Source organism: Triturus cristatus, chromosome 8, assembly GCF_964204655.1.
Source record: "Triturus cristatus chromosome 8, aTriCri1.1, whole genome shotgun sequence".
In the NCBI taxonomy this organism is placed as follows: domain Eukaryota; kingdom Metazoa; phylum Chordata; class Amphibia; order Caudata; family Salamandridae; genus Triturus; species Triturus cristatus.
The window spans coordinates 248857471-248872482 of NC_140591.1; the positions used below are offsets into that span (position 1 = coordinate 248857471).

At 44.2% G+C, this 15012-nt stretch overlaps 1 protein-coding gene across 1 annotated transcript in view; it reads right to left on the reverse strand.

The window, feature by feature from the left end:
• LOC146801920 (collagenase 3-like) overlaps positions 1 to 7614 on the reverse strand; it is a 186620-nt gene extending 179006 nt beyond the window's left edge. The window contains exon 1 of the mRNA XM_085624067.1: positions 7501 to 7614. Within this exon, the coding sequence (XP_085480193.1) occupies positions 7501 to 7614 (114 nt within the window). The remainder of the gene's footprint in view (positions 1 to 7500) is intronic.
• Positions 7615 to 15012: the final 7398 nt, after the last annotated feature.

Here is a 15012-nt window from a genome sequence, read left to right on the forward strand (position 1 = left end):
GCTCACTACGCTACCCCAGTTTGGACCAATGAGGAACAGTGTCAAGACTGACTGATTTGCATATGGCTGGGTCAAAACTGGGGTGATGTAGAGACCAAAGGAACAATTGGGGTGATTACAATGGCAGTGAACCCGCCACCGACATGGCGGTTTCACCGCCATTGTGAGGCCATTTCCCGCCTGCCATATTATAATGGTGGGTGTACCGTAGCGATCGGAAACTCCGACCTCCACACTTATGATGGGCTCCATGAGCCTGCCAGGTAGCGGAGGCCCTCATATTCCCATAAATGGTGGCAGTGCCTATCAGGCACCACCGCTGGGATTACGATGGTCTAGCCTTTCCATGGCGGTTCACCCACCATGGAAAGGCTGGCGGGATGGACTTTGGGGTCCATAGCGTGTCCCCCTTTCACTCTGGCACTTTCGTTTTGTGTTGGGGGAACCTATGGGGACCCCCTGCCTTTCCCTGCACTAAGTGCTAGGCTCCGCATGGTGCATGCCACGTAGTGCAAGGAAATGTAAACAGTGCCTTTTTTGCATTGCGTTGGGTGCTGTAGCCAGCAGCACCCGCCACAATGCAAAGTATGGCGAATGTGACCGTCAAGGTGGCGGTCGCATCCTAATACCCACTGTGGGACCACCGCTTTGTAGGCGGCCGGACCCACTCGCTGTGACGATGGCAGACTGAAGTCCGTCCACCATCGTAATCACCCCCAATGGTTTTAACCTAAATCTCTTGACTGTGGGTGAATGTTTGATTCATTCAGTATTCCGTCCATAACTTGTTGCCGCAGCACTTTTTGCCCTAAGTGGGAGCTTAGGTGTGACTTGATGGGAATTATTGGGCTATTATCTGACTTGATGGCGGAGCTGAGCATTGCCTCACTTACACCTGAATAGGCTGTGTCCTGTCCACAAACAAAGGGCTGCATACACTCCTATAGTGAGTCTGGAGCCAGGGCAGGAAGGGCAGTGACTCTGTACACTCCAAAGGCATCCCTTTAAGTCTCCCACACTTCAAAAGCACAATTGGGTAAAAGTGCTGGACCCCTCACACCACCAACTCAGTACACTTCTGGATCTGAGTATATTCTGCCAGGAAGAAGGATTGCAGTGCTGATGAACGGACTGTCAATCTACTGGTCTCTGCTGGACTCCTGCTCAGCTCTGCTCTGCTGTGCTGACCTGCTGCCCTCTTGCCTGGGAGTGAGAAGGACTGGACTTGCAACTCTCCAACACAGAACCAGAGTGACTCTAAGGGCTTGTCTACTTGCCTCGTGTTGGAAGTCTTAGAAACATAAACAACCTCACTCACCAACAGCACCTGTACTCTGTCGTGTGAGAGGCTTGCCCTGCCAAGTGGTGCCAGTTCAGTACAGGTCCTTGGAAGTCGGTAGGAAGTCATCCACACATCGCTGTTGTTGCGTGGCTAGGAACCGACACACCGCCCTCGATGCAGACACATCGCCACTGCTCCAAGGACCGAAGATATTGCATGCAAGGCGCAATGTCTCCAGCTTCCGATGCATTCTTGACCCGCACAGCTCGATGACAACGCATCACCTACATCTTTGGGTTCAATGATGAAGCATCTCCAACTTGCGTAGCTCGTAACCGATGCATCACCTACATCCGAAGGGACCGATGCTGATGCATCGCCTCCTCTGCTCCACAAATTGGGTCTTTGTTGACTATGCTGCAAGGTATTTTTCAGTGGGACAAGGTTGTTCAATGTATCGGACCAGTACTCCATGGCGGGCGGCCAGAACTTTTGAATTTGATCCGTTCTACTGTGACCAGATAGCCCTGGTTGGCGCTTTATGGTTTTAAGCACTACATTTCAGTCTATTCTTTAAAAAATCAAAACTGATTCTTGTCATTTTGGTCTTGTTTTGCTCAATAAATTAAGCTCTATTTTTCTAACCGGGTGTGGTGTCTTTTTGTTAGGGGTGAGCAGTGAACTCTGATCCACTGGCGGAGTTTGCAAAGTTTTTTCCACTTTGGAGCTTGGAGCGTGGAGTTCAGCAAAAAACTCTGAATGCCCGTAGCATAGCGGAGTATACCGGCACCAGCCACCAGCCCACCCCTAGTTTCAATCCAGAGCTCCGAGTCCCTGCTGGCCAGAAGAGAGGAAGGGTCTGGATCGTGTGCAGGGAAAGCCCGGCATGCCAAGGGCACCCTGATGGCAACGGGGACAGCCTGGAGAGCCTGAATAGTGTGCACGGAGGAGAAAGCCAAAATCCACAGAGTGGAGTTCTGGATGGGGGCAAGGAGAGCGCCGATAGTGTACTTGTACAGTTTGTGTGAACTGGGGAGTCCGGCACAGGAACTATCTGATTCCCAGGGCGCAGGGGAGTTTTGTGGGCACTGAGGAAGAGGAAGCTGCACCCGGCAGTAGTCAGGGTGGAGCTGTAGAGCCTGGGCCATACAGACGACGGGGGGACTTTGGGACATGTGAAAATGGCTGAGAGGTAAGCGCATTTCTTCAGCGTGTTTTACACAGCTTTAGTGCAAAAGATGCCCTATACATTTACCCAACGAGGTAACACTTACTAATTAGCTGGTAAAAAAGTACTCCAGTTGAGTAGTGGTGTTGCACAAAACATGCTCTCCTCTTGTATAAATATGCAAGACAGGATTCATTTTGGCATGATGCTTGTGAGACAAAAAATAAACCTCAACAGGAAGCACTTACAGCAAGACAGCAGGTGCCCGAGTTGAAGCTCCACTTCTGTAACTGTATTAAGCAAACTAACTTTGTGCGCATGGTCAAGGCCAAACCAGTGTTTTTTCTCTACATTTACATAGTGAAAAGTTAGCTGTAATCCTTGATGGAGGTGTTTTCATCTTTGCTTTTCTCGAACTCATTACTTCATCTAGTCACGAGGAGGCTCTTTCTCGTCGTCTGCTGCTGAGACGAGTGATCGTGTTCTGCTCTTTTATGAACAAGAAGTATTTAAACGTACCTACAAGCCCCGCCCCATATACATTAGCTAGGGCGGAGTGGAATTCCTCTGAATTCGACTGAGTTTTTATGCAACTCCACGGAATTCTGCATATGCAACTCTGCAGGCTCTGACCACCCCTACTTTTTGTGTGGTGTTTCCACTGTTTTACTTTACACATTTGCTCTATACGTAAGCCTGACTGCTTTGTGCCAAGCTACCAGAGGGTGAGCACAGGTTAATTTAGGGTGTGTAACTGGCTTACCCTGGCTAGAATTGGGGTTCCTTCTTGGACGGGGTGCATACCTATATCAACTAGAATCCCAATTTCTAGTATTTATAATCTCATAGATAAGAAGGAGTGTGGGATAAGAAACATGTAGGTCATGCTGTGCTGACACTGGCACCCAGGAGCTTCCCACAATGCAATGGCGAAATGCTTAATGCCAACCCATTTGCTAAAATAAATTCCTTGCCAAAGTTGTTATACATTCTCCCTCTCGCAACCTTCCCAAACTAGCATGCCAACTCTGCATTAGCTTTTTGAGAGATTCATAATAACACAGGGGCGGCTCCTCAGCTAAGGTGTAGGATCGTCGCCCACAAAAAAATTGCCCCCAGAGATGAAAAAATAAAATGGCAAAAAAGTTAATTTATTACGATTTGATTTTTCAAAACCCCGTCCTAAGCCGAGCGTCAGAATGGGGGGAGAGCTTTCTGATTGCTGCTGCTGCCAGTCAGGTAGCAACAGAAAGCAGTAATGGGCAAGACATTTAAGTTTAAATTGCACTTGTCTTTTTAGCCGGCTGTCTTGTGTCGGACAGCCAGACATGCACATTTCAAACCTCTCTAACCCAGCTGTCTTAGACAGCTGGGTTAGAGACAGCATTGAGCTTCAGTGTCCTTGGGAGCGTCGAAGGAGTCCGCTCCCTCCAATCCTGGTGCTTCTTTCATGATGCATGAGAACAGTGCCAGGATTGGTCACTGGAGTGTCCTGGCTCCTGCTGCAGCCTGCCTGGAGAAGACCAGAGCGAAAAGGACGTCGAGGCAGGAAGGTAAGTGGAATTGTTTTTTTTACTTATTCCCCCTGCCTCCCCACCCTTCTTACATGCCAGCCGCCACTGCCATAACAACCTACACCTTTTGAAATGGAAGTGTTCGCTTCCCGGCCTTACTCCTGTGGCCTTGTAAATGCATGTCACATTTTTGTGAATTGTGCCCCAAGTGTTTGGGAAACTTTTGGATCTTTATCTGGCTCACATTTAAGGTTCATTATCTGGTGGAGGTGCAGCTTGTGCACATTTTAGGACAGATTTGTGCCAATCAAATGCAGTAACTGTTGCACTGCGTTGATTTATTAAGTGTTTTGTGATAGTGATGTCATCAGCTACTCAAATAAGGCTGTAATTGAATGACGATAAACATAGTTCATCATTGCGCCAGGGCGTGTAGGCAGAGCAAGCAGTGTTTTACATGAGTTTTGGATTTGAGACACACTCTCGAATATCAATGGTTTTATACAAAAACCGGCCAAAGGTAAATCGAGTGGTATGTGTAGTTTTTCAGAACATTATGCATATTACATGTGGTACTAGTGTGAGCTTTTCTTTGGCCCATTGTTAGCGCCTGTTTTACTTTTATTAGCATTTCACAGAAAACCACGTCACGCTACTGTGTAACTGTAGTTGATATGACTTTGCATGAACAACTAGGTCTGTTACTGCCCCATTATGCCAACTTTCCTTGACTTATTGGAGCTTTTGTAGTATGCTGGGCAGTATGGCATAGAGCTGCTCTCGCAACATTTTTTTGTGCAAAATACTTTAAAGTTGATTGATACTTTTGTTTGCGTCATTTGGTGTCATTTTGCGTCATGAGAGCGCCCTTCCAAAGTGATAGCAAACGGTGGCTCTGTATTTATTCAGAAAGAATAGTAGGAAAGTGAAAAATTAATGCAGCAGTTACTGAATTTCATTGGCTCTATTTCATGCAGAAATGCACTCTACACAGCTGTCAGTCTACAGGCATGCAGGGCCATATTTATATATTTTTCACGCAGCGCAACGCAGCAGGACACCTTCATGTGCTGCGTGAAAGGGCAGGAATGCACCATATCTATAAAGATATGATGCATTGCTGCTCTCTCCTTGCCCTAGCACCTTTTTGGCTGCCTGGTACCAATGCGGCCACCCTTGCACCGTGACATTGCAGGCAGGATTGTTTTTGTGCAGGAAGGAATACCTTCCTGCACAAAAAGAATAATCTGAGGCTTTTTCCTCTTTCTCATAATGCAGCACACGTAGAAAGAGGTAAAACATATTTCTCTTCATTATGCCTCCCCTGGGAAGGCGTAGCATTTTAACCCATTCCCAGGTCTAGCTCTCATGATAAATCTAGGAATGCTCCAAAGTCCATGATTGGATGTGTGGGAATACACATGCTCCACCCATGGAACGCCTCCCTGGGACAGTGTAATGCAAGGCAGCACCTTGTGTTGCCTTGTGTGTCTCTAGATTTAGCAAGCCAGGCAAGGTGGCCTTGCGTGGCTTATTAAATCTCATTCTGGGTTTTGTGTTGTCCTGCGTCCCCTTGCGTGGTGCAAGGGTGACATAAAACATTTTATAAATATGGCCTCTATTTGCTTGACAATGGTGCATGGCGCTGCTTTCAATCACAAGCTAATCAGTGCATTTCAAGGCATGGCCAGTAGAAAGTAGGCAAGCAATTTCAATGAAATAAGCTCTTATTTTGATATTTCAGCATACTACATGAATTTAGAGAATGCCTACTCATCACCTAAAAAAACCTTGATTTAGAACATGTCTGGACAATATTGCAGACATCTCTAGTCTGGTATTAGGGGCTCAGGTGAATTGTGTCACAATATATCTCCAAACCCCAGCTGACATTATCAAACAGAGCAACATCCTAGAACATCCGTTGTTGATGATTGTAGAGATGGGAATAGAGTCATTTTTTTGCTCTACGCTTGATGACCAATTTTAAGATTATCAGAACAGTTTCTTTACAATTCTATCTGGGTATTGTGGGTAATACCTATCAGGAAATTCCTTCCCCCCAGTGTTGCTGGAACAATTTTTCAGCACCACTGGAAGTAATACGGACTGTGGAAAATCTGTCACGCAAAGGATTGTAGCAAAGGATTGTAGCCTGTTCAGCGGGAGAGTGGTGGGGGTGGTATCAGTGTTGCAGTATCGAGCCCACTGTCACAAATATATTACTAAAGCACGGTATGATGGCGCACTGCCATTTACAAACAGCCCAATATCCATTGAAATGCCTACAAAATCTGCTCAGACTCCTAGTTTTATGTGTAAAACTGTAGAGTGCACAAACTATACTGTGTAGAGAACGGGTTTCAGGGAATATGTATCATGTGCGCTTCACAAAGTAGGATACCCTGATTTCTTTTGATCCAAATCATGGGGCAGATTTATGTTAGACTTGCGCCACTTTTACGCCGCCGTTGCGCCACTTTTGTGATGCAGCGGCGGCGTAAACCCTGCGCCACATTGCGCCCTATTTGCATTGTGACGCATCTATGGAGATGCGTCACGGTGTAAAGCCCTGCGCCACATTAAACCTGCGTCAGGTTTAATGTATGCAGGGTGGGCGTTCCAGCGAAAAAAGCCTCGGAAAAGTGATGCAGTGAAATCTACATGATTTCACTCAGTCACTTTTCCGACGCTACTGCGTCAAAACCGTGCGCCTGCTTGAAGCAGGCGTAAGGCATGACGCAGCATGTAAGGTATGGGCAGCCCCTAAACATTGCTGGAGTTGCGTCGTGCTTGCAACACATCTCCAGCAATGCGCCGCCCTTACGCCATTAGATGCGTCACGCATCTGTTTATCCTTGAGCCACGATGCGCTGCATTGTAAATGTGGCGCATCTGTGGTGGGCAAGGGTAAACTTGCGTGACGCATCTTTCCTGGCGCATCCCTGCTGATTTGCAGGGATGCGCCAGGAAACATAAATCTGCCCCAAAATCTCTGTTCTAATCAAACTTCAGAATTGAAATGTGCTTCATTTATGCTTTACTAACTGTTTATACATAGTGAAATATGCGCACAGATCATTTACAGGTATTTAAATGTGGCTATGTGTGCATGATATCCTATGTAGCCTTTCCTTTCATACTCCCAGTACCCCAGCAAGATTGTCAAACAGTTCACATAAAAAACATTCTCCTAGTTTGCAGTCAAAGAGAGGTACTTCCATTCTCCTTCGTAAAATAACAAACATCAATAGCCTCACATCTGACCTCGTATTCAAATGCACAGCTAATATGACGAGTTATCTGTTCTGGCCGCTGCACCACATCCTCACCCACCTACTCTTCAGCTAAACAAAAGCCTGAAAACGTTAAAAATGGCCCTTGGCTCCTTTCCTGGTCATTATGTCAGGATTTATAATTACTCATGCCAGAACAATTCTCGAAGAAAATGATTACCACCAAGCTCTAAACACACAATGGGCATATCTAGCGCACAAACTGCAGGCACAGCGCTATAAAACAGGACCTGTACCTACCTCTGCGAAGGACAGGTCTTGTCGACTGATGCTCTTGACTTCTCTTCTCAATGGTAAACATGATGTGTAGCCCCAATGTGACAGAGCCAGGAGCACGAGCCAGTGCGTCCCCATGCTATCAGATCTAAAGGGCGATTGGTTCCTCTCCAGAGTATACCCGCTTTATACAGCTGTACACATGTATCTGAAAGTGAGTCACGTATTTTCAGAGCACTGATGTAATCCAATAATGAGTGCACAGCTAGACGTGCATTTTGTTAAATAGGACAGTGGATTTTTAGAACCACTTTAAAATACTATGCATTGAGCACTGACACTTTGCTTGTGTAAAATGTATGCGTAGTTTTAGTTTAATATGCAGTGCCAATATGTAGGACAATGTTGCACATATTTTACAAAGCTGGCCACTACAGAGCAGGCTTTCGAAGTTAAAATAGGAAAAAAATAGGACTTTTAGTATTCTTGGGCAACATGTTGCATCCTTTAATTCTAGAGATTACAGCTAGGAATGCATAATCGCTCAGTCACCACACATGATCTGCTGCTTCCTGCTGCTGCAACAACAACAGCTATTGCACAGGGGGCAAAAAGCGCACGTGGGAGCAGGCACCACAGGCTCTATATACACTGATGGTGAACAAAAGATCACAAACTACTCTACAATTCCAGATGCACATAGACACAACCAGAATTGTACAAGGGAAGTTGTCAAAAGCGAGGGTGGTTTTCACCAATGCTTTTTGAGTCATATCTGAGAAAACAAAGCAAAGTTTGAGTGCACAACACATTTGCATAAAGTGGTTGTTGCAAATGAATGGCATGAGATGAAAACTGCATGACAAGCTGTAACCCTTATGCATGCCTGATTCTCTACCACTGGACTTCCATGGAGAAGCATGCCACCCGTCCGCGGGTGTTTTATCGCCTCCTCGGGGGTACTTTGGGCCTGATTTAGTTCTCGGCGGATAGGTTACTCCATCACAAAGGTGACAGATATCCCGTCCGCTGAAAAATAAATCTCACAGGATATAATGGAGTTTATATTTCAGCAGATGGGATATCTGTCACCGTTGTGATAGAGTAACCCGTCCTTCGAGATCTAAATCCGGCCCTAAGTACTTACCTTACCATCTGTCCATGATGTTATTCCCCTTCCCCTGTTGATGCAGACCCATGTACCTATTTTTTTGTCACATGGCCCACCTGTAAGCACCTTTTCGGTATGACACATTCGAGAACCATAAAGCTATTCTCTGGATGGACCAGGAGCTGTGTTATCTCCTAAGGATTTTGGTGTTCCACAGCTGAGTCTGGTCAACAAATCAATACATTGAATACAATGTGAAACACATTAGGCTCCACAAAAAAAGTGTAGCATATTTTAGTATGAAGGTTTACTAAAAGCAAATAGTTTAGATATATCAAAATCAGGTTAACAGCAAATTATAATTAGAATGTGTGTACTTAAATTAATATGTAATTCAATTAAATCGAATCTTAGGAAGCAGAGAACGAACAAGCATGGGGTTGCCTCAAAAGGAAGGATTAAGTATAAGTCAGATCTCTCTGCGAGAGCACTCTAAAAACCTTCCATTCTTTTCTGTCCTACTCTACTCTAATGGCAAACAAAATGTAACATTTTACACAGTTTACACAATTCTTCAAAAGACTATCCGATTAGGTTAAAGCAAAATGATAAAATTACATACTGAATACGTGGTCAAGATTCAGCATAATACAACTTCTTTCTGAGTCCTTCAATTTACACTGTCTATAACGAGAAAAGATACATAGACTAGTCAGCACACTGCAGGTGTCTCTTGAATGTGCCATTCAGTAAAACAACATCCCACAATAGTTAAAATAAAATAAAACATGTCTTCATATGGGAAAGTACAAGACAAGACATTGCTTTCAACAACATCAAAAGTCAAGCTTTCCTAAAAATAAAATGTTCATGTGTCACATAGCAAAGACGACATTTATCATTAGGTCATTTTAAAATTCAGGCCTGTAATTGCTTAAAGAAATCCAAATGAAAATAAACATAATTTCTCTCTGCAAATACAATTAGCGTGCCTATGTGGTACTGTCAAACTCCAAACATTTACTATATAGAAAAACATATCCACACCCTACACATTCTTTTCTAGTTCATCCTGAGAAATGGTTGGGAGAGTTTGTTAGACCTAACATCTTTGGTGTGCTATCCCCCCAAACTTTTTGTCTTCACTCACTGTTTTGCTGATCTACTTTTTGTTGGCATTGAAATTCTGCCCTTTACCCCTGCTAACCAGAGTTAAAGTGCTTGCGTGCCCTCCCTTAAACATGGTAAAAATTGGCATACATACAATTGACATATTTAATTTACTTGTAAGTCCCTAGTAAATGGTATCACATGTACCAAGCGCCTGTAATTTAAATGCCACTATGTGATGCAGCACTCATGATACCACCCATTAAAGTAGCACTGAAAAACAAAGCTCAGGCCTTCCACTGCAGCCTGTAGAGCAGCTTTAGACTTCCATTTTGACCTGGCAAAATAAACCTTCCTTTTTAATACTTAAAAGTCACCCCTAAGGTAGGTTCTAAAGACTTTTTAAAAAAATTAGGACACGTGTGTTTAAGTTTTACATGTCCTGGCAGTCAAAACTTCTAAAATAATTTTTCACTGTTGAAAGGCCTATTCCTCTCATTGACCAACACTGGGTTTCTTTATTACATTGATTTCAGATTGGAAACAGATAGAGAAATGTTTCTTCCAGTCGAATGAGTTGTAATTTAAAATCCTCTTTAATAGTAAGGTCAGATTTTAAGTTACTATTTTGAATTTTTTTGAAAATTGGCATTTTTCTGTCCAAACCAAATGTACCCTACCGCCAGTGTCCAGGATCTTGTAACTGCTGTCCCATAATCAATAAGCTGGCGAACCTCCCTTCTATACTGTCCCCTTTGATGGAGTCTGATAAAAACCCAAGTCTATTCAGACTCCTTACTCAGACCAACAAGGTAGCAGGAACATTTAGGTCACAAACTGATCATTTATTTCCTTTCAACTCAGAAACGCTAGTAGAGTGTGAGCCTGTATTGACTCAAACTGATAATGTAACCCCCTCCTCTAATCATGCATATACAGTCTTTCTTCCTGGGCCGACATATCCACCTTAATCAATTGTAGCTCTATAGGGACACTTGAAGAATCAAACCCTTTGTCGATAAAACAAATGAAAAGCTCTAAAAAGCAAATAAGACCTGTAAAACAAACATATTTGGTAATATCACTGCAAATCCCAGGTTTGTTTAGTTTATCTGATTATGCATTAAATATTAATAATTCAGAATTTTCGCCTCAAAAGGGAAAAGGTACTCCTGATGTAATACATAATTGTGCCATTTACTTATGTCAAATTTCAATAAAATTATTTTGAATTTCGCTTTTAAAAACTATCACAGGAACTGCAAACAATAATTGTGAAATTATTATACATAAAGTTAAATAGTAATTAGAAATGTGGATTTCCTGTTGTTCTTACTTGGTGAGGCACAACTTCGGCTGTGGAAATGTTGATTATGCCGCAGGTATTATATTTACTTTGAACGTTTCATACCATTCTTTTTTCAAAACATGATAAAATCATTTTAGATTAGGAGTGGGTTATAAGTACTTTGAGGCATGAGTTATATTTTCTTGAGATAACTATAACTGGTGAACTTCTGTGGTTTTGTTAACTTAAAATAGTTTTTTTTAACTGGCATTCATTTTTCTTTCTTTGGGAAATTACCCCTTACCTCCCTTTACCTGTACCTGCCCCTGAACCCTAACCAACCTTAACCCTCTACCTCTACCCTTCCCTTAACCCTAAAATCATCCTTCCCTCCCTTTATATGTACTCACCCCTTTCCTAAATTCACCATTACCCCCATTACTTCTACCTAACTCTTAACCCTAAAATCACCCTTCCCTCCCTTTATATCTACCCACCATTTAACACTAAAATCAACCTTACCCCATTTACCTCTTCAAACCCCTTTACCTTAAAATCACCTTACCTCCCTTTACCTCTACCCATCCCTTAACCCTAAAACCCTCCTTCCCTCCATTACATCTACTCCGCCTTTGACGCTAAAATCACCCTTACCCCCATTTGCCTCTTCCCACCCTTTAAAATTAACCTTACTCTTATTATCCCAACCCATCCCTAAAATCACTCTTCTCTCCCATTACTTTCACCCACCGCTTAACCCTAAAATCACTCTTACCTCCCTTTATCTCTACCCACCCGTAACTCTAAACTCACCCTTACCTGAATTAAATCTACCCATTCCTTAACCCTAAAATCACTCTTACTCTCCTCTACCTCTATCTGCACTTTAATCCTTTTTTAAAATAACATTAAAATAATGTTATTTAAAATAAGATTACCTTCAGAAGAAAGTATTGTGTGATAAAGGATGCAGGCTAAAGGTAAAAAAAAGCAATGAAGACACTTACCTGCAGAAGTGACGAAGTCAAAGAGAAGGTCCTCATGTCAGCTCCCCCTGTGACAGTTCTCTTGGCTAGCTTGCCCGCAGTCCGCTACCCTCTGCTGTCTGTCTTCCTGCTGCCCCCTGTTTGTGCCTCCTCTGCTTGTTTCTTGAGCTGTTTTGCCTTTTCTGCTTGTTTTTTTGCCCTGTGTTTTGCCTTTTCTTCTTTTTTTCCGCCCTCTATTTTTCCTTTTCTGCTAATTTTTCTGCCTTTTGTTTTCCCCTCTTCTGCTCAGTTTTGCCTTTTCAGTTTGTTTTCCGTTCTCTGTTTTATCTTTCCTGCTAGTTTTTCTGCCCTCTGTATTTCCTTCTTCTGCTCTGTTTTGTCTTTCCTGCTTGTTTTTCTGCCCTCTGTTTTGCCTTTGCTGCTCATTTTTCTGCCCTCTGTTTTTCTTGTTCTTCTCATTTCTTCCCTCTTCCCACTGTCTCCCTCCTCCCTCCATTTCCCTCCTCCTGTCACCTAGTGCCAACCATCCCTCTAGAACCTACTTAATGGAGGCTACAGCGTGGCCCCATTGAGCAAGTCCTCGTGCCAGCTCCCCCTGCGATAGTTCTCCTGTCCAGCTTGCCGGCACTCCACTACCAGCTGCTGCCTGTCTACCTGCTACCCTCTGTTTGTGCCTCCCTTGCTCGTTTTATGCTCTGTTTTGCATTTTCTGCCCTCTGTTTTGCCCTTTCTTCTCATTTTTCTATCCTCAGTTTTGCCTTTTCTGATTGTTTTTCTGACCTTTAGTTTGCCTTCCGCTGCTCTGTTTTGCCTTTTCCGCTTGTTTTTCTGCCCCCTGTTTTGCTTTTTCCGCTTGTTTTTCTGCCCTCTGTTTTGCCATCTTCTGCTCTGTTTTGCATATGCTTGTTTTTCTGCCCGCTAGTTTGCCTTTTCTGCTAATTTTTCTGCTCTGTTTTGCCTGTTTCTGCTCGTGTTTTTCCCGCAGGTTCCCTCCTCCCACCACCAAATGCCCCGTCCTCCCCCAGAACCTATTTAATGGAGGTCGCAGTGCAACCCCATTGAGCAGGTGCTCATGCCAGCTCTCCCTGCACCAGCTCTCCTGTCCAGCTTGCTCACAGTCCGTTACCCTCTGCTGCCTGTCTACATGCTGCCCTCTGTTTATGTCTCTACTCGTTTCTTGCTCCTTTTCACCTTTTCTGATGATTTTCTTTGCCTTCTGTTTTGCCTTTTTCTGCTGGTTTATCTGGTTTCTGTTTTGTCTTTTCTGCTCATTTTTCTGCCCTCTATTTTGCCTTTTTCTGCCCTCTGTGTTTCCCTTTTCTGCTAGTTTGTCTGCCCTCTGTTTTTCCCTCTCCTGCTTTGTTTAGCCTTTTCTGCTGGTTTTATTGCACTCTGTTTTGCCTTTTCTACTCGTTTTTCTGTTTTAGCTTTTCTGCTTGCTCATTTTTCTGCCCTCTGTTTTGCCTTTTCTGTTTGTTTCTTCCCTCTACCCGCTGTTTCCTCAAGACTTGGCTTATCGACAGATACCTCACATTCCAGCACTCAGATAACCCAGGGGTGACAGCTCTAGAAATACTGATTGATTGATTGACCTACATGTTACTTACCTGAGTGGTAAAAGCTGTGGGGTAAAGACCATGCAGGGTAAAGACTGCGGGGTAAACACTACATACTGCTTTCAAATATATAATACATGTGAATGTGTTTGTATTATGGTATTTGCACTGATTTTATGGGTTCCTTCATAAAAGTAATCAAATGCACTGAACAATGCAATTTTGCAGATGTGCTTTTATATGTATGAGTCTCTCTGAAAAGAACAAATGGTGAGGTCCATTAGGATTTTGGAGCGTGGTGGTCTCATTGGAATCACCCTGTATGCAATCACCTCCACCGACTACATTTTGCTCGGAGACCTCAACTTCCAACTCGACAGCCACCAAGACCCCTACTCCATCTCCCTCCTGGAAAACCCCCATGTCATTGGACTCAATCAGATCATGTGTTACAACAAACAAAAGATGGACGGAATGCTGACAATGCAAACATTCTTCCCCAGTCAAAAGATCTGGGTTAAATCCATCCTTCTTTTGCCCACTATGCCACCCCAGTTTGGACCCACCCATATGCAAATCAGTCCTGACCCTCTGCCCCATGGGAACAGTCCAGACCGAACTGCCAGGCCAGGTTCTCCCTGGACCAGAAAAAATCATCCAGGGACTGGTTTCAGGGTAGTCACCCTTCTTCAGCCAGGCTAGCTTGAATCCAGTGGCACAGTGGGCAAGGTACCCACGTCTGGGCATACCCATCCCACTTAGGGTGAAAAGTGTTACAACAAACAAAAGAGGGACAGAATGCTGACAATGCAAACATTCTCCCCAAGTCAAAAGATCTGGGTTAAATCCATCGTTCTTTTGCCCACTATGCCACCCCAGTTTAGACCCAGCCATATGCAAATCAGTCCTGACCTGTGCTCCATGGGAACAGTCCAGACCGAACTGCCAGGCCAGGTCCTTCCTGACCGGAAACCAGCATCCTGGGACCGGTTTCAGGGTATGTCACCCTTCTTCAGTCAGGCTAGCTGGAATCCAGTGGCACAGTGAGCAAGGGACCCACATCTGGGCATACCCATCCCACTTAGGGTGAAAAGTGTTGCAACAAACAAACCGGTCCTAGGATGCTTGTTTCCAGCCCAGGGAGGACCTGGCTTGGCAGTTTGGGCTGGACTGTTCCCATGAGGCACAGGGTCAAACTGGAGCAGCATGATGAGCAATAAAACAATGGATTTAGGCCCAGATCTCTGTACTAGGGTGAATGTATGACATTGTTCTGCATTCTGTCCATCAACTGTTGTTTTTGCATTTGTCACCCCGAGTGGGAAGGGTATGCCCAGACGTGGGTCCCGTGCTCTCCATGCCACTGAAATCAAGCTATCCTGGCTGAAGAGGGGTGAAACCCCGAAACCGGTACTAGGATGCTTGTTTCTGGTCCAGGGAGGACCTGGCCTGGTAGTTCGGGCTGGACTGTTCCCATGAGGCACA